At 42.2% G+C, this 27,194-nt stretch overlaps 1 protein-coding gene across 2 annotated transcripts in view; it reads left to right on the plus strand.

The window, feature by feature from the left end:
- The first annotated feature begins 7,684 nt into the window (after nt 1-7,684).
- Nucleotides 7,685-27,194, plus strand: part of lrrtm4l1 (leucine rich repeat transmembrane neuronal 4 like 1) — a 64,483-nt gene continuing 44,973 nt past the window's right edge. For both annotated transcript variants that reach the window (XR_005077978.1, XM_037116204.1), the window contains exon 1: nt 7,685-8,252. Coding sequence is in view for 1 of the 2 variants with exons in the window: in XM_037116204.1 (XP_036972099.1) it covers nt 8,249-8,252 (4 nt within the window). In the remaining variant the exon portion in view is untranslated. The remainder of the gene's footprint in view (nt 8,253-27,194) is intronic.

The raw sequence follows: 27,194 nt of genomic DNA on the forward strand, positions 1-27,194 counted from the left end.
TATTTTCATTGTTTTGCCATGTAAATTGATAAATCAATGTGTAACTCATTCAACCATTTGATCAGTAATCTGTGTCTCACCCACCCTCTTTATATCTCACACACCACCTGCATTCCTCTATCGTGACTCATGTTGAGCTGTATTGTCTTTACCTTATTTGGCACCCGCTGTTCCCATCAAGGGGAACAATTAATGAAAATGAATGAACGACAGAATAAGTAGCAGATGTAGAGAAATAAGTTTTTGTAAGCTTTGCTTCGTCACTTCACTATACATTCAGAACAATGCAAGTTAATGGAACTGCCCTGAAACGTCTGTAAATCCATAAAACAGTGAGACGACACTCGAACTATCACTTATGTGCCGTGTGTTTTCTCCTCAGAGAGCTCAATAAGGTTTGACGTGGGTTGCTATTGATTTTTGCTGCAATTTGAGTCATCCTTACAACTGATGTCATGAGTCAGGACATTTTTCAGCAGTCAATTAAGAAATGCTTCGGGGGAAGGTACGAGTGGTTTACTTTTGTCCTTCTATAAGTTGACATTGTTCACTGGTAAGATGGGTGGTTCCAAGAATATCTTTTCCCAATACACACTGGCTTTTGAGGTGTCATTTGCTTTGTGTTGTGAAATGTGACTGGAGAAAGTCAACAGCCTCGGTCGCTTAAAATGAACCCTGGGAGACTGAAGAGATTAATATCATGAAAATAATGACACAGAAACTTGTAGACAGCGGTGTCCTTAGTCTTACACCTAGCTGTGGATCGCAGCTGCTGCATTTCATTTCAGCCATCTAATAAGGGTATGATTTCAGACTTTGAAAACCAGACAAATGTAATTGTCAACTGAGCAGGATGGAAAACCAGCAGGGTTCTGTCTCTCGTGGGCTGACATTATGGAAAATATGCCTTGTTATGAGCTTGGCTAATGAAAGAAGACAGGAATCAGGGAAACAGTCAGACTGAGCCACACTAAAGTTCGACAGCACTGCCAGTGCCTCTAAAATTCACTAATTAACACATCTGATCTCTTTTGTTGAATTTATACACAAATCGAAATGTAAAGATTGCAAGTTCTGGAACAACCATAGGCGGACTGTGAGAGCAGCTTGTTCTGACACATATTTACGTTTACTGTCAGGCAGTGACCCCTAGTGGCCGCAGACAGCAGCAAAGGAGGAAGTCAGGTGTCCTAGTCGAGGGAGCAACAACCTCTGGGCTGGGAGGATGTAGAGGTAGATGGTGGGAGTTAAACAGACACTGGATATTCACCCAGGCGACTACTGTTTGTGTTTCTTGTGAAATTACAAATCATTGGTGAGTTATTTGAAATCTGTAGTCACACACGCAGCTTACATAATGTAAATTAAGTCACTTACATAACCTGAACCTGCGTATGTTAGTGTTACTAACTTAAGTAACATAATTATATCCCAAATCCCAACTTTCTTAAACCTAAGTAGTTATATTGCCTAAACCTATTCAAACTTCAGCCGTATGACAGAGGTTCAGTACGCCTGTTGCTGGTTTTCCTGCAATGGTGTAATGATCCTGTTGCTTTGGGAGTCACTGGCAATCAGTGTTTAGGAATGAGGATGTGTTGGAAGATTCATGTGAAAAAGTCTTCTACTCTAACTAACCCACAGACCTCTCCCTCAAACATAACTGGTATTTTTCTGTGAATTCAAGTGTTTCAAATGTCATGTTAACTTTATTGGAGTAGTGCTTGTCTGTTCTTACCCTTAGCATTTATTCATAGCACTCATGTCCTTAAGGTATCCTTGATAAATAGCAGCTATGCTACTATAGCTAGCTCCTATGCTCAGACAAGGACTTGTTTCCATTTTCTCATTCTTACTTTATCGACGGTGATATGCTGCAGTTTCTTTCGTGTGACAAATGTACTTATTGTAAGTCACTGTGGACAAAACCGCCTGCGAAATGTAAATGTAAATGTAGTGCTAAAGTATTCATTCAACTCTTTGATTGATGCGAATTTGAAAAACAATTTGGATCATCCTGGGCATATGGAGTAAGTCATTTGTAAGTAAGCCACTGCAGCAAGTCAAGCAATTGCAGATTGTTTTAGTGACATCCATATCAATATAAATTTTGTATCCTTGGGGTTTTTGGACTGTTTGTATGTTGAAAATAAGTGATTTTAAGAGCAAGCAATTAATCAACTTACGCGAAAAAGTATCTTCAGATTAACAATAACAAGTAAAATCATCAGTAGCTGCTAAATTTGTCGCAACAAAGGAAATCCCATTAACCTTTATTACAGTTACCAGCTCAAAACATGATTCTCAGGTGCAAATATAAAAACATCTGTTTGACTAAACTATAAAGGTGAGAGGGAAATATTTCTTTTGCATGCTATTCTTTAGCACTGAACAACAGTTCAGTTGCAATGCAAAAGTATATAATATATTCACAAGTGCATACTGGAACTAAAACTTTCATTTCATTTCAACCCAGTGAGAGAAGGTTTTCTACTCAGTTTTTACTGCAGCCTTGTGCTACCTCACTCAATCTGCACTTGTACTATTTAATAAAAAAATACTAGACTATTTAATGAAGCCATTCTTCTTTTCATTTTTGCTCCTTCTACTTTGTATTCTTGTACCACTGACCTTAAAGTGCATTTTACATCACCAATCAATTTGAACTCAAATGATATGATAGAAGCCATGTTTTAAATCTGGATTCTACATAAAAAATGAGAGCGCCCCCCATTCTTCTGTTCTTCAGAGTGGCTCTCTGGTGATCATTTTCTGACAGTAATGGCTTACAGCAGCAGGGGTGATGTGATGAAGAAAGATGGCTGCCTTGTTGAGACATTTAACATTTGTTATGCACAGTGCAAGATTTTGTTGTCCCAGATATGACAAAAGTTTTCACAGCTGAATTAAACTCGCAGCAGATTCAGCCACAGAATCACGCACAGATCCTTATCCTGATCACATCAAAAAACATTGTAGCGGTGAAAAAAATGTGGGGAACTCTGACGTCAACTTTAATCCTAAGCTAAATTAATGCAGAAATGTCTTGAAAGGAAGCGCCTCTTCTTGACACCCTACTTTTACACAACCTCACAGAAATTTTAACAAGTGGAGTTAATATTATGCAGAGTACAGAGAGCTCAACCTGTAACCAAATGCAATAAGAGAATTTCATCATGCACACCTGCAGGGGATGGACTTTGAAGGTGTTTTTGGGCTCTTGTACCATAACAGTTTTTATTTGTGCAAAATATTCTCATGCACAAACCATCAACAGAGGACACATCTCCCTGTGCTCCCAATGGACAATGGACAAGGGTTGTTCAAAGGTGACATCATGATACTAGGATTCCACAACTTTACCAGTCCATTGTTTTCCCTGTCCCAACTTTTGTGAAAAACACGTACTGTCAGCAAAATTAGAATAAGCATACATTTTTCCAAAGTAAATGATGAGGTTTATATATATATATATATATATATATATATATATATATATATATATATATATATATATATATATATATATATATATATATATATATTATTTAGTATTTTGGAATACTATATATATATATAGATATATATATATATATATATATATATATATATATATATATATATATATGTATGTATATAGTATTCCAATTAGGAGACACGAGTGAATGAAGTGAGGAAAATGTCTTTGTTGCTTAGTCTCTACTGGGAGATTTCATAATTGAGGTCCATCTGCCCTTAGCAGCAGCCCTAAGAATCCCCCCATGGAGTCCAGATACTTGGTACTTGGTGAGACATGAAAGCTGATGAGGCTGAAGAATCCGCCAAGACGTGGCAGTGATGGGGAGGTAGAAGGCGCATGGGACAGCGGCGCAAAGGCTGCGGTCAAACATGTGCAAAATCAACATTCACCTCCTGTTCATTTCCTTAGCGTGGAAGTGAGCGGAAAGGGGCAACAAAAGCATTCACACCCAGTGGAGAGGAAATTCCGCATCTTGGCTTCGCGCAGGGTTCAGCCAATAGTGAAGTGTAACCCCCCCCCCCACACGCACACAAGGACTACAAACAAGCAGACTGAATTCCGTTTTTCTTGTATCCTGCACTGAGACACAAACTAAAGGGAAAGAGAGAAACATTTAAAAAGGGGCAGCAGGAAGGTGATAAGCTAACATCGTGCTGTAGGTGTGTCGTCGTGCTCCTGGACAGATGGGAATCGAGGTAAAGGGAACATACTCAGCAGTGCAGGAGCGATGGTGGCTGACATCCTTGGCTTCTACTAAAAAGTATGTTTGGCACAAAGTATGTGAGGCTTCTCTCGTTTTCCCTCAAACCAGAATGACTTGGCCTCAATGCCTGTTGCTCTGCTGTGTTCATAAACAGAACATCATGAACAAATCCTTCGTGTTTTGTGTCCTTGCTCTCAACTTATTGAGGCTATATACTTCTGGAACCTCTCTAATAAACACTGCTTCACCTGGCATCGCCATTATTCTCATTGTCCAACCTAGTAATGGTAACTAAAGGAGGATGAAGGTTTCGATCAATTGCTGTTGTCGGATGTCGTTTTTGCTCATTCGATGATGTCGGTTGTTTTTGGCAGGACGCGCATCTGGTCGCACACCACTAAAGATAAAGTATGGAAATGCATTTGTTGTTATCGCAGACACCATATGTTGTGTCTCATGTCGCTCCTGTCACACGTTCGAGCTGCCAGCTCACCTGGGTGGTGTCACCACTCCTCCCCTCCGTGTTTAAACGGTTCCCGTCTGTCGCGCCGGCCTCCTTCCTGTATTTACCTGACATCTCTTTGCTGACACCACACTCTGTTGCAGCCTGGCCCTCCTCCTCCTTCTCCTTCTCCTCCTCCTCCTGCTCCTGCTCCTCCTCACCACCGGCATCAAGGCCCCAGTCCGTGGTCAAGGCGAAGGAGGGGGAAGGGGAGGGGGGAGATTCTCCGTAGCCCCGCTGATTTACGACACCGCCTCCTTGTGACTCTGGCTGCAGGCGGCCTGGGGCCAATGTCAAAGCTCCATCGGGCAGCTCCCTGCGCTTGTTAAATTCATTTTATGGCTCTTGTCACTCCTTGTCTCAAGTGTCTCTCCTAACCGAGCCACACTTCACACGATACAAGCGGATTATTCTTTTTTGAAAGATTGCAGCAGGACCTGGATGCTGTACAACACTATACTGTATGTAAAGCACTGAAGGGCCGACCCTGCGTAAACCTTGTCAGCTTGTCAGGGGAAGTTTGTCGTCTCCAAAAAAGTGCAGTTCCTAGCTTACGTGACTGGCTCAAAGAAACTGAACCGATCTGACATTCGGAAGGAGCTCTGACCCACAAAAGCATGTCGTCGTGACCGTATCACAAACCCAGATGCTGCAGCTGTTTTGCCCACAGCAGTGACAACAACTCGTTAGGAAGACATCGTGTCGTGTATCTCCGTTGCTTAGTTTCTGTTAAGATCTTTTCAGCTCTTCTTCCTGAAAGGCTTTCTATTTCAGATGCCTGCTGCTTTTAAATAACCGACCGAAGAGACAGAAATCAAGTAAGTGTGACTTTAAAGAACTGACACTCCTTAAGACAATGTTTCCTTTCAAGAATGAAAACAATGTTCGTTCAAGGAAGTCATTATGCTTCTTCAATTCTTGCTCCTTTGTTTATTTACATTCATGTCCATGTAAAAGATCTTGAAAGTTAAATAGTGCAAAGATGGCACCAACCAAACCCCCAAACCCCTTGTCAGTCATCTCACCTTAAATTCCGTGACCTTGTGACATCACACATCATCACCATGTCGCACGTTTGCATAATTTCTGCCTATATCCTCATGGTAGAGGTGAAACTAACTGGAAGCTGAAAATGTGACGGAGCCGACCAGCGACACGGTGAGCCTTTCTGGCCCAGGCGTGTGTGAGTGGACCAATGGGAGCAGACTGGGTCGTTGAGAAGGGGGCCTTAAAGGGACAGGAGTTCGTGGACGGATTGCATTTTTATGTCGAGAAATCAGTTTTTCAAAACTGCAGAACGTGTAGAAAGGTGCGAGATGAAAGTAAAAACATTGTGGTGATTGTAAAATTTTAATCCAAAAAATTTGTGCGGTCCAAAATGAAGGTTTTGTTTATCTCCGTGTCGGAACTCTGAAGTCTTGAGGCCTCCAACAAGGTTTGTGTACCAGTGGTATGACGCCTTGTGTTTTGTCAGCAATCAAGAGTCTTGCAAATGGGGAATAAAAAAAGGAACAATTGGTTAAAACGCCCGATTTCTTCATTATGCATCCAGCATACGGTGCCGCCTAACGTCAGCTAGCATTAGCAGTGTTATCGTGAGCTACAACCAACTGCCATCCACTTGAGCCTGCAGATGATTATAACGACAGCTGTATTGAGACATGAATGCAACGGGAGGGGGAGACGGAATGCCACATTTAGTATCTTAGTCTCATCAGCGACCCCTATAAAACAGAGCGATTAAGACAGAGCGTTATGAGAAAAACAGATGCACGTTAAAGCATAAAATCCTATTCTAATAGTATCCTAAAATAAGATCTGGTGCTTTGTGGAAAAGGTGATCAGGTGGTGGGTCCACCTGAACAGTAGGCTACATCGATATGTGATTGTTGAACATGTCATTACAGAACCGTCGGCATTAATATGCTGTAACAGCCCCGGCAGCTTAAATTTTCTTCTCAAGGCAAACCTCAAAGCCCGGCTGGAGACGGGGTGTATCGTCTGTGTTTGCTCACTTTGAGGCTCGTACTTTCACTGCTTTGCACTCATAAAACTTTCACTACACAGTATAACAAGGCTAAACCCAAAGTCAAGTCAGGCAGCTGTTTCATATGATATATCTTTTTTTATTTATTTATTTTTTTTGTCTCTTGTGTCTGAACCCTCCAAACTAAATAGCGACTGGAAGGCACCATCCCATGAACTGACCACAATGTGAAGTGTTCAAAGAACGTGGAATCTATTTAATCCGACATTTGACTGCATGAATAAAACTTCGAATTGGGGGGACATGTCATTGCAGGAAGGCTCTTCTGTTGTTGCCCCCCCCAAAAAACCCCTCAATTTTTAGTCATCCAAAAAATTGAAAAAGACATATCAGGGCTCCAAACAAACATCTTCCCCTCTGGATGGAACAATAGCAGGCTTCTTAATGAGAGGGAGAGTTTGCAAATGCTTCACCACAGTATAAATAAAGAAAATGTCTTGGAAAGCCCGTCCAACAGTCTCCTGGCTTCAGCTGAACTCTTGCATTTAAGCCTTCCCATCACAATAATTATGCAACAGGAGGTGGGATCAGGCAGGCTACCCACTCACGCTATAATGATGACCACATATATCCCTCAGCATATCCTCCACAACACCTGCATAATGGACTTACAGGAGAGAGAGAGAGAGAGAGAGAAAAGAGCATGGCAGAGCAGCAGACAGCTCCTGCAACGGTTTGTTTGTGTTGGTGTTGATGATGATGATGATAATGATGATGATGATGGAGAGCAGAGCAACAGAAAAACAAAAAGCAAATCCCAATCTGCCCGCAGCTCTTAAACACTGCATTAGATGCTCTCTCTCTCTCTGTCTCTCTCTCTGTCTCTCTCTCTCTCTCTCTCTCTCTCCCTCCTTTTTCTGTCTCCCACGTGCGCGAGAGGCGCGCACACGTCCCTCACGCAGCCGGGGCGCGCACACGAGAACCTGCTCGCCGATGCACCGCACAGGAGCCCTTGACAGTGGCCGTGTGCCTGCCCGTGATCGCTGCTGTCTGGCCGTCTCTGCCGCTCCTCTGGATGTTTGCGCAGAGGACACACGGCTCTGCGCTGAACAGCCCTCCACCTCTCCACCCTTTTTTAACTTTTGCGACGTGTGACGGTTCTTTTTTCTTTTCTTTTTCTTGTTTTTTTTTTTTTTTTTTAATCTGCTGACGGGCACCTGTTCCAAGACTATGTTCCCGTCGGCTGAGAGACATCTTTAAGAGCCAGGCGGTCTGAGTCTTCCAACTTGATGGCATGGTTTTTTGTGACCGGTGTGGAAAGTTGCGCTGCGCCAGGGAGCATGGGCGCAAAGTTTACGCTTTTTTCCGAATCGAGAGACAGTTTTTAGAATGAAGACAGGTGAGTCACCCCTCGCCTGAGAGGCGCGCACTGCTCCGGGGCTCTTCAGATACTGGGAAGGAAAAGAGCGGAGGAAGTCGTGATCTGTGCGGCGGATTGCGCCACGGAGGACGGAGGGAACGGACCGATGAGACATCATGGGTAAGTAAGCGGAGGGCTGCCTCACACTGAGACGAACGCGCGCAGATGATGAAGAGCCCTGCGAGTCTGCGTATTAATAGTTGGGCGCACTTGCGGTCAGAACAGTGTGGTTTGATTTTTCCTCCTCTGGCGCATCAGTGAGTGTGTGGATGATGAGAAAATCCCCCCCTCCACACACGCACACACACACACACACACACACACACACACACACACACACACACACACACACACACACACACAGAAAGCCTTTCGCGGCTTATTCCTGCGCAGCATCTCCAGTGTTCCAGAGCAGCACCTTTTTTTTTTTTCTTTTCTTTTGCAAATATTTCTAGAGACTTGAGACCAGCATCAGCTCTGGGTTTTGTTTTTCTCTCCTTTTTCTTTTCCAGAATGAAAAGAAAAGAAAAAAAAACAGAAAACAGAAAAAATACTGCGGGCGGGAGTGTTGGCGCTACTTGGGGAGGAGAGAGACAGCAATGATCTCACCTTTATGATGTGGATTGTGGAATGAGTTGAAGGCTTCACAGTAATCTGTCAGATGGCGTCCTTCTGTATCACCAAATCTCAATGTGACTTTAAATGGCCGATATTTGGTGAGATGTATGGATGAATCTGTTTCCTCCTCCTCCTCCTCCTCCTCTGCTCCCCCCTGACATGTTTTGACTCCGTCTTTTCTCTCTCTCTCTCCCCCCGCTCCCCTTCCTCCCCTCTTCTCCTGACAGCTCTGGGCACCTACAATCTTCTCATCCCACACTGCCTATCACCTCCTCCATTTTTACTGGCTGTGGGTGCTCCAAAATCTAAATTCACCGCTCAGCCTCATAATGCTCACAAACCCACACTTCCCCTCGGTGTTCCAGGAGCTCTGCGTTCCGCAGCCCCACTCCAGTTTTTCTTTTCTCTCTTTCTTTCTTTCTTTCTTTCTTTTTTTTTTTTTTAATTCTTGAAAATCTTCCTTTGCATAATTCCTTGAGGTGGGAGGGGGGGGGCTCGGAGAAGCTGTGGGTGTTCGGATTGTCACCGAGTCTGCGACGGCAATGATGTCGACTCTCATGCCGCATGAATAGAGAGTCGTCCTCACGATTGTTTCGAGCGTGCTTTCTCTCAGTGCAACTTCTGCCGTCAGGCTCCTCAGTCAAGGACTGCCATTCATGCGTTGGCACGCGGACGGACGGACGCGCGCGCACGCTCGGCACGGGGCACGTTTCATAGGTGCAGGGGAGAGAAGAGCCAGCTCCAGCTGTGATTCACTGTGTTTGTCTTGACTTCTCTCTCACTTGTTGGATTTGTGCTGCTGTGTGGTTCATTTGTGTGTGTGTGTGTGTGTGTGTGTGTGCGTGTTTTTGTTTGTTTACGCCTAAATTGAGTGAAAGGCTGACACATGCTGGAGGGATGCATGCTGCCCACACATCTGTGCAGAATGGTGGCATTTTTCCAAGTAATGAGCAGTTCAGTGCGACTAATGAGAACATGCTATTACAGTATGAATTGTGTCATCACGATTACTGTAGGCCAAGAGGAGCAGCGCTGTAAGGAAATACCCCGAAATTAAAGACATGGTGTTAACAGTATCACTTTGATAGGAGTCCCCGATACATATAACGCTGGAGTAAAAGTCTCGAAGCATCTGATATTAAATGTGCTCAAAGATGCATTAGAGTTGGGCTTGTTAGTTTATCTTCTCTCGTAATTTATCAAAAATGACGCTTAACGACGCTTCTGAACCACGAGTCGGTTTCAGTACGCAGAGGGTTTGCTGGCAATAGTTTTTACGATCTCTTAGTTCATCCATCGCAGTTGTTATGACGCCAACGAACAGAAGCCTAAATAATGAACAAATGAAGGATAAACGTGGGAATCATCCCTACGTGTATAAATTAATGATACATATCATTGCATGTATGTATCCAGGGATCGAGCGGTCATCGGGTCCTAGATTCAGTGTTTTCATGATGGTCAGAATCAGTGTTTTCTTTTGTTTGTTTATTTTTGCAGAAGAAATAAATGTAACTAAAAATGTGCACTCTACAAAGTAACTAGTAACTAAAGTTTGTAAAGTCATCAGATTAAAATGTACAATATTTGCCTCCAAAATGTAAAAAGGATTGGAGATAGTCAAGTGCAGTTAAAATACCTCAAAACTGAACGTTAGTGCGGTACTTGAGAGAATGTATTCACTAGAAATAAGTGGTTGCATTTGTCAGGATGTCAACACACTGAAGCCTGCTCATCGCAATGTCATCCAGCTGCTTGTTTTACTCGTACACAGGGAGACCATATGGAAAAGAAGAGTGTGTGTTGCCTTCAGGGATGGAGACTTCTCCAAGTAGCGGCAACCGCTAACGCATTTTTAAAGGCTACGGATAGATATTTGTTTGAGTGGTCTAATAATAGCTTCCATGTGTGAATAATGTCCCATCACAATTTCTTTTTAACTCCCGTCTGACCCAATGAACAACCTGCAGCACCAAAGTATTCAATTTACGATTATGTAAAAGCCACAAATCCTCCCATTCGAGAAGAGGAAACTCTAGTATATGTGGCCTGTTTGTTCAATAAATGAACGTGATGTTGTAGTCAAAATTGCATAAACCGATGCCAAGTCATGAAAAAACACATAGGGTTTAAAGGGTTGAGGCGAGAGCAAGATTTTGAGGTGTTGACACCAAGTCATGACAGAGACCAGACTGTATTGATATTAAGATGAGGCCAGACCTTTAGGGCTTGAGACCAAGTTTTGACAGGAACCAAAGTGTAATGACACCTAGAAAAGACCAAGATTTTAAGGTGCTGAGACTGAGTCATGAGCAAGACCGCAGTGTATCGAGATCAAGACACGATCAAGACTTTGAGGCACTGAGAGCAGCGCAGCCCAGACCAGTGTGAATCCCTCGCTGACTGACGCACAATCATCAGGCTCTCTAGGTGACTCATCTTTCAGTACACACCATCATGAAGTATTTTCCAAAAAAATATTCAGTGTGTGGTCTTTAGTGGTCTTGAGTGGTCTTAAAATAAAATCCAGAGTCCTCTTTGTCTCAGATCAGTCTCAAGACCACGATTACCGTCTGGTACGAGAACACATCTATTATTTCCAACAAATGTTCAAAATGCACTAGTTCAAATGTCAGTACGGTACTTGAGTTGATGTAGCCACTGGAAATAAGTGGTTGCATTTGTCAGGATATTAATACGCTGAAGCCTGCTCATCGCATTGTCATCCAGCTGCTTGTTTTACTCATACACAGAGAGAACATATGGGAAAGAAGACTGTGTGTTGCCTTCAGGGATGGAGACTTCTCCATCAAGTAATGTCATTTTATTTTCAAACGAATAACATCACTGGTCTGATCTTGACAAGGAAGAAGAAACTTCTGACAAACAAGACACTGATGAATCAAAAGTATATACATCCCCTCCTGCCACAACAGCATATCGTCCAAAGACCAAAGAATAGCGGGGGAAAGCAATGCAGGAGTCATTATGAATAACACAGAGGCCTGATCATCTCTGGTCAGACTGAATGCACTTGACTGTTGTAGAACTGTTAAGGCAAGAGCAATGTGGCAATTATGCTCAAATATCCTTCAATTTATTCAATAATCCATCAGCTTCCTCGAGCAGAGACAGTAATTGGTCCACGGAGCACATTTCTGTGAAAGCTAAGCAGGATTTCTTTTTAACAAAAGTAAAGTTTGTCTTTGTATGTCTTCGAGCCTTTACTAATGCACATAATTAGATGCCTCAGTGTTTGCCATTGGCACAAAACCAATAATTTTCCCTGGAGTTTGAAGACGATGAACATCGCCCTGGACAATGGATGTGGGTCTAGTTTCCCAGCTCTGTACATTGACTTTCATGGTCAAAATTGCCAAGATTTAAAAAAAAAAATCAGATAAACAGCTTAAACTGAAAAACAAGGTCTCTCTATTCTTTTAAGACTTAAGCACAAACACAACATAGTCTAACTGCATGCTAGACAGAAAAACCTGCCTTTATGAATAAAAAGGGAGATGCAAAAAAAATAACTAACCTTGAGTCTAAATGGCTGCAGCTGTAGCTCCCTTAAAAAAAAAAAAAAAAAAAAAAAAAAAAACTGAAGCCATCAATGAGGATTACTCTGTCAGTGTGAGGCATGTTTCCTCATTCTGAGCCTGACTGAAAGACTCCATCAGGCACTTTTTCGCAGCAGTTTGGGAATATTCATTTCACTACCACCCACACACGCATTCAAACCGTCATAACACGGCACATTACATACACTCTTTCACTCTACCTCTAGGTCATTCATATGAGTTTTAACTGCTGGACTGTCACGGCAGCATTTCTGAGTTCTGGTCTTTCTTCTCCTCATTTTCCCTCAAATTTGGAAATAACCATGAGAGACTTCACAAAACAATGTGTTGTCCTCCACGTTCAACTGAGACATGGGCAGAGGTGCCCAACTGAAAACAGTAGCAGTAAGCACTGAGCGCTGAGCTTGCAAAAAAAAAAAACCCGACTGCAACAAGAGGCACATGATATTGTGTTGTGTTTTTTGTATTTTGCTGAAGCACACTCCAGCCCACGTTTGGTTGTCATGGTTTTTCACATTTGATTATGCTGGCTTTTTCATATTGTGGATATATTTTCCAAGGTTTTAGTCCCTCAACCTAAATAACAAAAAGATCTTTGTCAATGCATTGCACAATAGTGTGTTCTCTGATCCACCACCAACGTGGTTACTGTTTGATTTAATCAATTAAAACTACTTATTTAAAGGGTAACTCCAACAATTTTACATATTTAAACAGTGTTTACAAGTGCTGGGCACAAGTACTGCATATCAAAAAAAAAAAAAAGAAAGAAAAAGGAAAAATGGTATGGAGACATTTTTTTTAGTCCAGATGAAGCTGCATGCAGTCTGATGAATTCAATGTGGGTATTGTAGGCAGCAGGCTTTGACAAAGAAAAATAAACTGTGAATTAAAAAAAAAAAGGCCACATCTCCTGTTCATCTGTATTGATTTTAGTCATTTTGTGACATTAGACCAGTGGACTGCTTTTTAAAACCTGGCGCCTACATTACCCACAATGCAACTAGTCTTGGTCATGGTTAAAAAGTAGGGCTACAACTGAGGGTTATTTTCATTCTCTATTAGTCTGCTGAGTATTTTCACAATCAATGTCTTCAAATGGCCTCTTCTGTCCAATCAGCAGCCCAGACTGAAAGCTTGTTTTATTGCTCTCATCATCATCATAATGGAGCCAGCAAAGGTTTGCTTGAACAGTGTGCAACTAATTTTCTTTCATACGAAGATCAAAAGATCGTTGCAGCTCTAGTCAAAAGAAACCAACGCCTACTGTTGCTGGTAGACAAGATGTTACAGTCACGTTATAACAACATGAAAATCCTCTGGCCTTTACAACTCAGTGACAACAGTCTCGATCTGTGCAGCCACAACATGTCGCTTATCAAAAAAAACAAAACAACAACCACCAAGGGTCATTTAAGTGTTTAAAGCCCCCCCCCCCCAAAAAAAAAATAACAGGTTTGAATACATATGAAAATATAGCACATTTTCTGGAGATTTGTATGCTTATATAACATGGTAAGGCCTCTCTCTCATTACATGTTGATTCATATTCTCAACAAATGCAAAATGTACTTGAGTAAGTGCATTGTATTTGCAATGCTATGTGCTCAATTGTTTTGAGCACTCGACTGCACTTTCGTGGCTCTCATCTGTAGACTCTCTCTGTGCTGTTTGAGGTGATTCTTGTGTGGGCGGCGAGAGAGGTTTCTAATGTTTGAGTCTGTTGCAGGGACCGGTCTGTGGGATAACTTGCAAAGTACGTTTTTTCTGGACTGTGTCAGTCATTTCATACCCAAACCACATACACACGATAAAGGCAGACCCTCTTTTGGATACTCGACCCTCTTTTAGCCTTTTGACCTAAAAGAGTGGCTCCGGTGTCTCATTCACTCCTCTCACCATTTGTTTGTGTTGCCCTAATGCAAATTTCCAACCCTCATCTGTACGTGCAGAGCAAAGTGTCCAAATGAGGAAAAAACATTGCCAGAAAGAGTGTGATTTGCAACACAGCAAAATAAATGATAGCGCCTATTACTGAACTGTATCTTTTTCTATCTTCACGGGATATATATATATATATATATATATATATATATATATATATATATATATATATATATATATATATATATATATATATATATATATATATATATATATATATATGATTGATGCACAACATCGCCTCTTTCCATCAGAGCCCCGCCCATGACAAACCTGTACCACCGATGTTGAATAGCCCGCACTGTTCCACCAAGTTCGGCAGAAAAAAAAATTGTGAGTTCATAGAGCAGCCAGTAGCTCACAATAAAATGCTGATTTAGAGATTAGGTCTCTGGGGCCTTTAAACAAATGACCGTTGCTTTCATTTTTCTGATGAGGACAGCCTCTTTGCGTGAAGTATGAAGCCCCAGAAGGGACATGGAGAAAAATAGAGATAGCAAGGAAGCTAATTTAAACATGCAGGCTAATGTTCACTGGGACATCTGGGAAACGGCAGTAACACGTTTTTGGTGTGCACCTATGGTATGAATGATGTTCAGATCAGGAGGAGTAATTTGATTTGTAAGCTATGTAGTTTTTCAGCCAAATGTTTTGTTTTTTTTTTCATATTGAGTTGCATTCCTTTACCATCTGTGTGCGTGGTGCTTTTGCATTTCATGCCTGAAAGAAAAATGGGTCTTTAACAACAACAACAATAACAACAACAACGATAGTAATGATAACAATAATAATAATAATAATAATAATAATAATAATAATAATAATAATAATAATAATAATAATACATTTATTTTATATAGTGCCTTTCAAGGTACTCAAAGAAACTTTACAGGTTGATCCCATCTACCATGTTTCCCTCCACATCCCTTCCAGCGGCTCCAGTTAGGTCTGGCGCGGGGCAGGGCAGCTCAGAAGGTAAGAACCCGAGGCTCAAACAAATAATAAATAAATATGTCGCTATAATTTATTTCACAAGGCAAAATGAGACGGTTACAGAATGTGCAGCAGGAATTATTAACTAGACTGTGCTCATCAGGGCGGACTAATCACTGACATAATGTCCTGAATTCTGATGAAAAGGGGTATTGCTTCCCACTCTCCTGAATTGGTTCGCTATTGACCTTCACTGACTACCAGAATAACTCACGCACACACTTATCAGTCATGATGTCGACTCCTCAGCCTTTACAACAGGCTCGCCTCACAGTAGCAAGCTTAAACATCTCGGGTTTGTGCTGATCTTTTGACACTGGCACTCATATCGATCAACAGTGCTCTATGCCTCGCCGCACACAGTTCTAAACCAATAACTTTTGTGTGTGTGTGTGTGTGTGTTGAGGTTCAGAGGAAGGCCAGAATCAGTCAAGGCCCTGATGTACGTGATACAATGGTGCCTGAGAAGAGTTTCAGCTGTCACTTTGTGACAGACCGAGTCTGGATGTTAAACGCTGTGGGCGTCAAGGTTGAAGACTTCGGGTGATATGGCTGATTTACTGGGTTTGACTATCACAGACACAAACTCTCTCCCTCATGCAGTTCCCTGCTGTATAATACAGAATGTGTGACTTAATAAACTCCACAGTTTGTACGCCTCCGTCCGTCTGTACGTCCTTCCAACTCTTGTGAACGTCCATCCAACTCTTGTATCTCAGGAACGCCTTAAGGGAATGTCTTCAAATTTGGAACAAATGTCCACTATGACTCAACTGATTAGAATTTGGTGGCCAAAGGACAGAGGTCAGGTCACTATGACCTTACAAAACACATTTTCATACAAAATATACAGTAAAATGTGTCAAACGTCAAAGAGGATTATCCAAAAGGTCAGAGGTTAAATGCGCTATGATACCATTATATTCTGCAAACAGTGCTCTGGCCATTATTCAACTCCCTGGAAGTTTAAGTTGATGGGTTTGCAGAGGCATGCAACCACGATTCAGTAATTCTAGTCTTATCAAGGAAATGTGTAGCGCCTGTTCCTTTATAAGGTGATCGTTTAACATATAGCCTAATAAGGATCAGGTCAACTAAAAGTCTAACCCCAACCAGTCAAACTTTCTTGAATATCTGAATCCAGGCGTGGATTGGCCATCTGGTGCATTCGAGAGAATTCCTGGTTGCCTGGCAAGCTAATTGGCCGAGAGTGTAAGAACTGTGTTAAAAGAGGAAGAAGAAAAAAAAGGTACACCGAAGAGAAAACAACACAGGGCAGCTAGTTAATAGTCAGCCTCTGATTGTATGATCCGAGTCTGCAATCACGGCGTAGCGTGTCGAGAAAATGGACAGCACAGGAGGGAGGGAGAACGAGAGAAAGAGAAAATGCAAAGCTGTGAAGGAGCGTATTAAGAGGAAGAAAAGCTCAGGAAAGTGCTTTGAAATTACACATATCACAGCAGGGGACATGGTTGGTGTTTAAAGTCGAGGGCTGCCCTCAGCACGCCATAACTACCTTTCCCAACTTGATACTATGTAATAGAAACTTAATCATGCTGTGGAGAGCAGAAGATGCAGATGCATGGACATGATCTAAAGAGCTGAATACAATTTTCCTGTGAAGAATGCACATACTTAAAAGTGCAGAATGCCAGACTTATACTCAAACAAATAGGGGGTATAATATCACTGGAGTAGCTGCCAACTGCTGCTAACTTTAGCTGCCATTAGCTACTGAGCTCTGTTAGCCCTAGCCAGCAGTCTGGACTGGGTGCTGGGAGAATGGGAGAGTGTTGGCGTTTAGCCAGGCTAGTGGGTTGGCATGCTAACGTCTGCAGCACCTGGCACAGACGTCATTGCGTCAAAACTGTTATTTCCTCTCATTCAGTTGATAATCCAAGCCAAAACTCCCCCCCAGCTAAAATTTGACGCACTGCCTCTTTAAGTATGGAATAGACAAACGCTTGACACTTGACTGGTTTTAACTATCTTGGATGTTTGCATCGGCTAAAAGTAATAGATATGTACTGGCACGAAAAATAATCTAAAAAATAATGGGGGGGGGGACAAAAAAACGCAGTCTGTGGTCTCTCGCGAATGCAGTGAACATGGACTGATAGTAAGATCCCCGCCTGAATAATTATCCCAGCCCGCCCCTGTCTGAGTCTTAAATTTAAAGATATTTCTTCCATATCAAATAGTTCCCACTTTGCTTTAATTAGCGGAGGGTAAGTAACCATTAAGCTTTGTGTATCTTTGACGGCGGAATGAAGCTACTGCTCGAAAAAAGATAAGAAGCGCGCGGTGGCTGGATAAAAAAGACGGGTATCAAGGCAAACATGCATACACTGTTTAATAACACAATTATATATTGCAGCAGTGTTTACGTCTTTCATGTATCTTTATCAGGCACCAACATCCCGTCGAGTTAAAAACATAGCAGGAGTAGATAGTTAAAGTTTTAACGGGAATATGAAGCAGCGTGCAGATGCCACTTTTGCCCCAACGTCACTTAAGTAGTTTTCACTTTCAGTTTTGCGGTGCATGGCGTTTTTGCGATGTTTTCATTAAAGCAGTGGGGCACACAAACCTTAAACAGATGTAGGATTACTGGATAATCACAAGGCTCAAAGTCACTGAGATATCAGGCAGCACTGCGGCTGAGAGGAGCCAGAGGCACCGGACCAGAATGATTTGGCCGAGGCTCCTCTTAAAGTCAGTTTTCCAAGTGGACTTCTGTCCAATATGTTTCATTAAGGCAGCATTTTTCTACAGCAGGCAGCTTTCACGGCCAGAGAAAAAAAAAAAGAAAAAAAGAAAGAAAAGAAAAACTGCTGGTGTAAAAATGTTGACATTCAAAAAATAACCAATTAGCCTTCCTAAAGGTTCCCTCCTCGCAAATTATATTTCATGCAAGCTGTGATTGCAAGTGATTTCTACAAATAACCGTCGGGCAATGATTTCTCAGACAACCGCGTCTGATTGACCTCGTTCATACCAACAGGAACTATTTATGAAGTATCTGTAATATTCAATACAGCTGCTCTGCTTCCAGCTTCCTATATGTGATGATTTGCTGCTTTTCAGTGTAAATCAAATGGCTTGTTAAAAGTAAAAAATAAACACACATGTTTAAGATGCCACTTCGAGTTCTGGGAAACAGCAGTTTTTTTCTGTTGTTGCTCAGTTCCTTAACTTGAACTGTGGTCAGAAGCACGCCTCACTGAAAAAAACAAACAAACAAAAACAAACAAACAAAAAAAAAACAGTCTAAATAAGGTTTATGAATGTTGAAATAATAACCATACACATGAAGACACCATTGCAATGACAACTTAGGAGGTTTTATTTTCCATCTACTATGTGCACTTGCCAACAAAATGCCCCTTTTACTTAGGTAACAACGATGTTTACCCTTGCTTTTAGGGTTTGGCACTGAACTGTGCACTTTCAAGGGGACCGAATTGCGTCGGTGCTACCAAGCACCAATTCACAATAAATCCAACAATGCCAAATTCTCATAAGCACGTGGGATGGAAGCAAAACGTCTCAGTGAGTCACTCGCTTTAGTGTTTGTATTGTAAAACGCAAAGTTGACCGAGGCAGTAGGTCTAACCTGAGGAAACGCCAGGTCAGAGGCACGCATTTAAAAGCCAAAGCGTGAACACTGTTCGTCAGCCTGAACTACCTGCAGCACCTCGGGGTCGTGTTAGCACGCCTGCAGCCAGCCAGTTAAACCCTCTCATGAAAGGGCAAGAACTTGAGTGAAGCTTCAACAACTTCATTAACATCTTGAAATAACTAACTAACAAACTAACTAACTGTAGAAGTTGTTGCTGGAAAAAATGCACTTTTTCCAGTGTCTTGGTGGACGTTATCTAAGTATTTTTACGGGGTCAAAAAAGGTCAAACTCAGCTGCTGGCCGTGACCGTTTTTCCTCACCGACATGCTGTTTAGTGCGACCAAACGGTATGTGAGATTTTTTTTTTTTTTTTTACGACATCCCAACCCCTTCAAGAGGAAGCCATCTGGTGAACTACTTTATTAAAACTTTCCGGCTGAGACGACATTAGCATACTCCCTCTCACACAGGCTGCAGTTTAATCCTCTCTCCCTCCACCTTTCTCTCTTCACTCTCACTCCTGTCCCCGTCGTCACACCATGACTTCCCCACATGTATGTATGTTCTACGTATCCCTCCGCTGCTGGCTTCACTGTGGCAAACACAGCTAATCATGACATTCCCGTGTCTCCTCCTCCTCCCACCGCGAATTGACTCAAGCGACAAGGTCTACATTGAAATGAAACATGTTTTAAATGAGATTTCACTGGTTTTCACATCGTGGGTATTTATTCTACCTTTTACGCAATAGAGCAAAACTGTTCAGCAAAGAGTCGCTGTCGCTGTCTTCAAACAACATGACGGTCTTAGGAGTCAGCTTATGCTGCGTGGTTACCAGAAGTCACGCCGTTATTCACAGTGGCCATGGAGTATATGAGAAATGATAAGACAAGTCAATCGATAGACATGGAGTCCAGCAGGGCAGGCCTGAACTTCCAGCGAGAACTTGATGTACGTTACAGGCAGTTCCTCTTCTAGATAAAAAAAAAAAGGAAAAGGAATTCTATATGTTGCTAATCCCATTGATCCTGAATGTTAGTGCCCAGACTTAGTAAATCAATACACCTAATCATGGCATTAGGTCTTTAAGTGGTTATAATTCAGAGCCTTCTCTTTTTTTTTCCCTACGAAGTGGCCAGCAGGCAGAGCTGGAGCAATCCGTCCGTCTTCATTACCCTCTTTCGCTGCTACGCTTGAGCGGGTCATGGACCACTAGACCTCGGTCACTACAGCCCGCGCTACTCCAGAAAGAATAACTAAGCAAACAAAATTGGCCGCTCATTTCAATTAAACTGGAATGGATGGCGCCCTGTTCAAGTGGTATTTTGCCATTACTGGTGTGATATTAACCGGCCGCGCTCCATTTTTTCCCCCTGTTGTAACATACAGCGAGGATTTCCAACTGGCAGCCTCCTCCCTTCTCCGCATGTTTGTGCAGCTCAAGTCATAGTAAAATAAGCTTTTATCGTAAATCAGCCATTTTATACTGCTCCGTGCATTTTGCTGCGAGTTGGAATTACAGCCGATTCCAATTTTCAAATTAATGGGCGTAAAATAATGGCTTTTAAGTGTGTAAAAGGTACTCCATTTCAATATTGTAATGCCACCGAGTCCAATTAATCACCGTAGCATGAGGGTGGCCCCGCGATCGGTAATATGTAACATACTTCTGTGCCCCGAAAGTATTTTTAATTTTACGTGCTTTAAATCTGAGTCAACACACTCAATAATGTAATAGATCACACATGCCGGGGTGCACAGAGATTCTGCTTGCCTAAGCTCAATCACGCGACACATGGTTTCAAAATCCCCCCACCCCGGCTCCTCCGTCAAGGAGGACGACAGTCTGGGAGGGGGAGGAAGGCAGGGGGTGGGGTCGGAGAGAATAATAAGTCCGTATCTGAAGCTTCAAGTTACGTAAAGGAGCACGACATCATGTACGGAACAGCCTCCCGGTCTTTCCCTCAGAAAAAATGCACCATGTATGTCTTTTATAGGCCATATTTTTAAGGAGGGCTGTCAAATTATAATTACAACAAATAATGTGCAATAACCCATATTTCAACATTGGCATTATTTTTTACACTATATATAGATACATTTCTAGTAGAATGCACATTTCTTATATTTTGATTCCATTTTTATTTTTCTTGCTTATATATAGTTTGTATTTCTCTGACTTCTGAATGGGAGCAGCTTTAAGGCGAGCGATTTTCCCCTCGGGGATCAATACAACAGTATTTCTGATTCTGATTCTGAAGATTAGAAAAAAGTGTGTTTGAGGTGGGGGAGCCACTTTGAAGAGACAAGTCATTTAATTTATTAAAAGAAAACAGTTTACAGCAAATTCCAGAAAAACGAACAGTTGCACATACAACTGTTAGTGAAAATAAAGCGAAATAAAGGACATAAAACAGGGTGAATTTGCATAAATATTTTTACGAAATATAAAATAAGATAAGTAAGTAAGGACATGGACAGATGGGTACATAAACAGGCCAATATAGACATCATTAGGATACATTTATTTTGAAATTACTCGTAAATGTATTTGTTTTATTGTTATTCGTGACTTCAATCAGTTATTCATGAGTGTATGAACGGTATCTTTAAGGTTGAAAGAGTGGACAAAGTTAGTAGGCGACCCTAGGTCTCAACAGATTTTCTGTCAAAAAAAGGGAGAGGTTGTTTCTATACTTTGTGTACAAAAGGAATGAGACACATCAACATCTGTAAATGTAGCAACGCAACATCTAACAGTGTGTTCAGTATGTACAATTTTGAAATGCTTCCTAAGCCTGGTTTGACATACAGCATATGCCAGGTCAGAGTCCAGCCCTTCTACATTTTATGTTCTCAAGCTTAGATATCTGGGAAAAAAAAAAAAAAAAAATCTTCCCAAGCAGAGTGTAATGACTCAAAAGCAAAGGTAAAAAGTGTAGCATGTAATGACTAAATCTATATCTAAAATGTCAGTTGTACATTTACGTGTATAACCTTGAAAAAGATGCCACAAAGGAGGCTTTCCTCCTAATGTGCTCAACCTTTGCCACAGTGGATCATTTAATAAGAAATGGTAGATACAGTGTATTTAGTTTAGGGTTTTTTTTGCGCACTTTTCATTTCTTTGAAGTGCTCCAGCATGCGGCCTTAGCACGGTTGGCCAACACACTCGGGCACTCTGGGTAATAGCCTTTGCATCAGTGCTCAGGGCAGCGTGCATTCAAATGAAATATCAACTTGTCGCACGGCCAAGGAAGAGGACAGCCGACTCCTTTGGTCCTGCCAGAACCCACTCCGTCCCCGGGGAGGGGAGGCGAGCTGAGGTGAGGGGAGGGAAGGGGAAGGTGGGGGGGCGACTGCTTACTTTTATGGGATTTCAGAGAGGTTGCCATTGGAACGCGACCGTAGGTGAGGTAATTGGGGTAAAAAAAAAAACAGACATGTTGGAGGGGACTGTATAATAATAAAACTCCTGCTTTGTTGTTCCCCATTTCAGTTGACATTTAGTGTGAGTGTTTGAGTCTAACTTCAGCTAACTGCTCTTAGTCAGTCAGTAGTTGAGCCCAGGGGGACACCGGAGCGCCGTGCCTGCTTTTCCTTTTTAATTGATATTTATTGGCTGCAATGGCATCTTCATCACACGTAATTTGTGTCGGCGCTTTGTTCGTGACAAGCACAGTAAAAAAGAAAAAGGAATCGTGCTGCAGTTCGCTTCGAGGCACAGCGACCCATTCCCCTGACTGGAGTGCAGTACACAGCGTTTGACTGGCTGAAGAATCCAAATTTTAAAACACCTTGAATAGAAGGATTTTACCGTTCCAAAAGAATGCGTGTTAATGAAACCTAGACCGAATAAAGACTTCAGAGGGATCAGCACCATTTTTTTATACCTCGAAGTCTATTTATAGGGTCTTGGGGAATAACAACTGCACAAAAAAAAAAGTTGTGTAAATCCTTTTGTGGCTCCAGAGGGGGAATGCGCAAAATCTGATAAACTGCCTCGAGTGATGGGAGAAGAATGCGCGGAATAAAAAAGGCTGATGTCTCCGCTTGTGCCGCATCGATCGCTGCACTAACTGCCCATCACAACACAGTGCTACAGGAGCGCAGCGCCGATACTGGTGCAGCTGTCTTCTTAATATGGGATCTGATCAATGCTTTAATATTAACCTCAGATTCAGATTTATCGCCTTCATCAGAATTCTTGTATTTTTTTCCTCCGAGGATTAAACAGAGATGCAGTTTTTTGAAGGATGGCAGAAAACCTTTGTTGGCCGAGTCTTAGAGGTGGAGATACCGCAGGCTCGGTCCGCTGTTCTGTGATAAAAAAAATATAAATCTAACACCAGCTTCTGACAAGAAGCTGAAAACAGCGGGAAGAAAATGACTCCAGACTTGGAAGCTGCTCGGAACAGATTTGCCCAAGTGATAATTGCACGAATGTGTCGTTCTGTGTTGCTGTAGTACAAGTTGTTCAAATCTCCAAGATACAACCTCCACCAGATATGAAATCTCTGAAACCCTCCGGGCGCTGATTGGTCATGCTCGGCTAAGAAGGGAGAGCCAGGTAAACAGATGTGGTTGTGTGTGTGCAGCTTACCACATGAGATCAGATCCAGAGGGGGAGCAGATAGCGCTGCCGGTCTGAACCACGGCTGCGGCATTTTATTTATTTATTTTTTTTTTAAGGCTCCGACCTCGTGTGTTTGTCCCGCGGTGAACACGAGAGTACAGATTTTGTATAATTCTGCTGGATAAAGTGTGGCATGTGTAGTCTGTGGTGCATAATGCTCAGCTGAAGAACTGAAAAGTCTGTTCCCATGAGCGCAAGACTGGAGTCGATCATCAAGCTTTATTTCACTTCGTATTTTCTTTGAGGCTGTGTTGGCGTCACTGCCGAGAACCACAAATCCCTTCGCACGTGGGGTCTGAAAGGACATATCGGGTGAATTTCAACCTTATTTCCCTGTATTGTATATATTGGGGTCGTGCTAACTTTGCACCTGCCACCTTGGTTGTAGAGATTTTTCGTGACGAGGACTCGCCCAAAACAATGTGTATATATATATCTGTGCAGGCCTCCCACAGCTTTTGACAATGGACTTGATTTGCACACAAATAAACTGAAACACGTGTCGGTGCGGACTAGAATTAAAATCAGAAATAGGCTGTTGGGGACGGCTAATGATGGCTAACTGCACAGGGATCCACAGCACATCTGGGGCCCTTATCATCCCGCACATCATGGCAGAGGAGACAGCTTTAGACCGGCAGGTGCTCAAAGTTGGAAGGTTGGCAACCGGAATATGATTTTAAAACACCATACACCAATATAATTTAACGTTTTCTAAAAAAAAGTGAAAGCACATACTCAGAAATACATGTGACCAATGACAAAAGACAATGAAAGTCTAGGGTGTGAATCTTTGGCAGTCCCATGATTCGATTTGATTCGATTCCGGTTTTTGGATGTTGGAGCAAGAATCGATTTTCAAATCTTAATCAGCTTTCGATTCTTGAGCGATTCTCGATTCAAGGAATAAAAATGGGGCACCATTTTCAGTCTTTGGCTTAATCTGCTAAAATTCAATGTGAAACACAACTGGTATTTAAGATAAATGATCTACAGCCCTTTAAAAAAAAAAGAACGAAAGTTAACAGCATCAGTAACTAAATGAACTGAAAGTAACTGAATTGTCAGCTGCTCTCGTTAGTTACTGCTGACCGCTGCTCCACTCTGTTAATGTTATATCCTAACATCTCGTGACACCATAAAAAGTATTCACCAACATGTTGCCTACATCAAATTCACCTCACTAAGGTAATTATTCAGTCACTAACAAAAAGTGATGATCGCAACCACTGCCTTTTTTGAAAGATGAGTAACTACCGTGTGCATTTAAAATTGTCCAGATGCTGCACTGCCCTACAGCTCAGGTCCGCATTCTTCGCTCCGTCAACATTACTCTATTATTCAACACTTTCAAAATGATTTCTGACAGTCATGAATTGATTCTTAGATTTCTTTTACCCACCCTCACAAAAGACTCACACACAGTGAGAGCGAAAATTGAAGCGTGTCATTCAGTGCTCCTATGGCTGCACAGCAGGCGTAAGATTTGACAAAGCCAACACCACGGAATCAGCAACATTTTGAGAAGAGTCATGTTGTACCCGTACTCCGTTTTTAGTGGCGAACAAAAAATAAGAACTCTGTTATTCCAACAGTCTCCTGCCTCCTCACACACACTCGCGAGGAGGCGACACTCGCATTTTTACATTTACTGAAATATCACAGATTTTTGCAAAAGCTTAATTTTGGTCATTACTGATGAGAGATTTTGAGGCACGGGGTTCAGCACCTCAAATTTCTCTCTCTCCCCCTCGCTGTCTCCTTCCCAACATGCACTGTGGCTGCAGAAAAAAAGCAACCACGATCACCGGGTCCTCATTTGACGTCCCGAATCAAAACCAGGTCAGAGTATTAGTTGCCAAGGCGATTTGACACGCTGCATAATGCTTCTGGCGTGCGTTCGGCCATTTAAAACAATAGGTGTGCTTCAAAAGACGTGCGTCAGGCGCTTTTGGCCCTGAAGACGAACAGAAACGAGGCGGCTGTCAAAACCTGCTCATTCTTTTATCCCTAACAGCAAAACTGTGTCATTACCCGGCAGCTAACTTGTACTTCTTGTGAAGTACGAGAACAACTTGCTCTCTACGTCTTGTAAACGACTGCAAACAATGCACACACAATGCCGCTGCGAACAGTTACAGGCAGTGGAAGTTTCCACAGTGGAATAAAATCCTCCCAATTATTTTATTTCTCCAGCTCATTTTATTAATGGCTCAATTATTACTAATTGTGAAGTGTCTCCCTTTATATTGGCCACAAGCAAAAAATATACTTTGCCGTGAGTGGACTTTGGACATCACTTCTACCCTTCTCCACACACTTCCTGCCGTTTATTTGCACATGCCAGTTTCTTCACAGTGACGGTTTACCATATTTATTCAGAGCACCCAGGCGAGAGGCCCGAATCAAATGGAAGAGGAGACATATGAATGGAGGAAGAACAACAAAGGCAACTGGACCGTGGAGAAACCTGTGGCGTTCCTGCGCTCGCTGGTCTCTGCAATCCAGTGAGGGGGAAAACGCTTGCTGCAGAGTGGGACTTGTTCATGCCAGACTTTGAAAATAGACGTGTCCACGGATGAGAGTGTCTGCAACTACAACAGATGGAACTGCAGCGCTCATCATCGCTGTCATCCTGTAAAAAATCTTCTGTAAGAAAAGGCCAAGGTTGAGGTCCATGAGGTAGAAAAAAAAAAAAAAAAAGACATTGCTAAAATACAAAAAAAAATTATAGCACCGGGTCACGAGTCATATCAGTGTTCACGTTAGCAGCAATGTGCTTTCCGGAGGTTACAATAAGAGTTCCTGCAAACAGAGAGCTCTGTTTTTCAGCAGGCCTAGCGACCACTTTGTCATTTACTGGTGTCATTTTTAGGTTCTGATATAAAAAAAAAAGTGTGGTCACGTGTTGCCAGAGATTGTCGCTGGAAGCTGTCTCTTGTTGTGGGGGTTTTCTCCATCATGTCATCGTGGTCAGTAAACAGGTGGTGCTCCTTTTTCTTCGACGCTGCTAGAGACTTGGCATCCACAGTAAAGGTGCTCCTCCAGGCTCTCCCCACCAACACTCGATGTCCACATTTGTGTGGCAAAGTACAATGTAGTTTACTGCCTGCAGTATATACAGTTTTTAATAAGAAATGTGAAACACACTCCTACTTTTTGAAACTCTCCTGACATGTCCAGTTCCCAAAGCGTCGGTATTTGAAAAGTTGGTTTGAGACTTGAAATAAATCTTTTTTTACATTCGGGCCCAGATAGACGAACAGGATGACAGCCAAACAGCTGTGTTCTGAGAGACAGAGAGCCCGTCAATTCACACCTGGCTTTAAATGCGTCTGGAGTGAACGGATCTCACTTCCTGGCTGTAGACCTATATGCAATTTTTTTTTACACAATCCAGGAAATATATTCATGTATAACATTTGCCAAATGAGCAAGAAGGCCTTGAATTATTTTGAGATTCTACAGCGTTTCTCAAAGTTTACACAGTTTCTTCTAAAGCAACAAGTCTCAAAATTGAGTGTTTTTTTTTTTTTTTTTCAAGAGAGTATTGTGGCTTTTTTCACCTTGTAGACAGGAATGCAGACAGGGAAAAAAACATCTCAGTGCATTGTATTTAATGCTGATTTTACAGAGAGGCACCAATTATTTATACTTTCACGTATCC

Source organism: Acanthopagrus latus, chromosome 12 (assembly GCF_904848185.1).
Source record: "Acanthopagrus latus isolate v.2019 chromosome 12, fAcaLat1.1, whole genome shotgun sequence".
Taxonomy (NCBI): Eukaryota; Metazoa; Chordata; class Actinopteri; order Spariformes; family Sparidae; genus Acanthopagrus; species Acanthopagrus latus.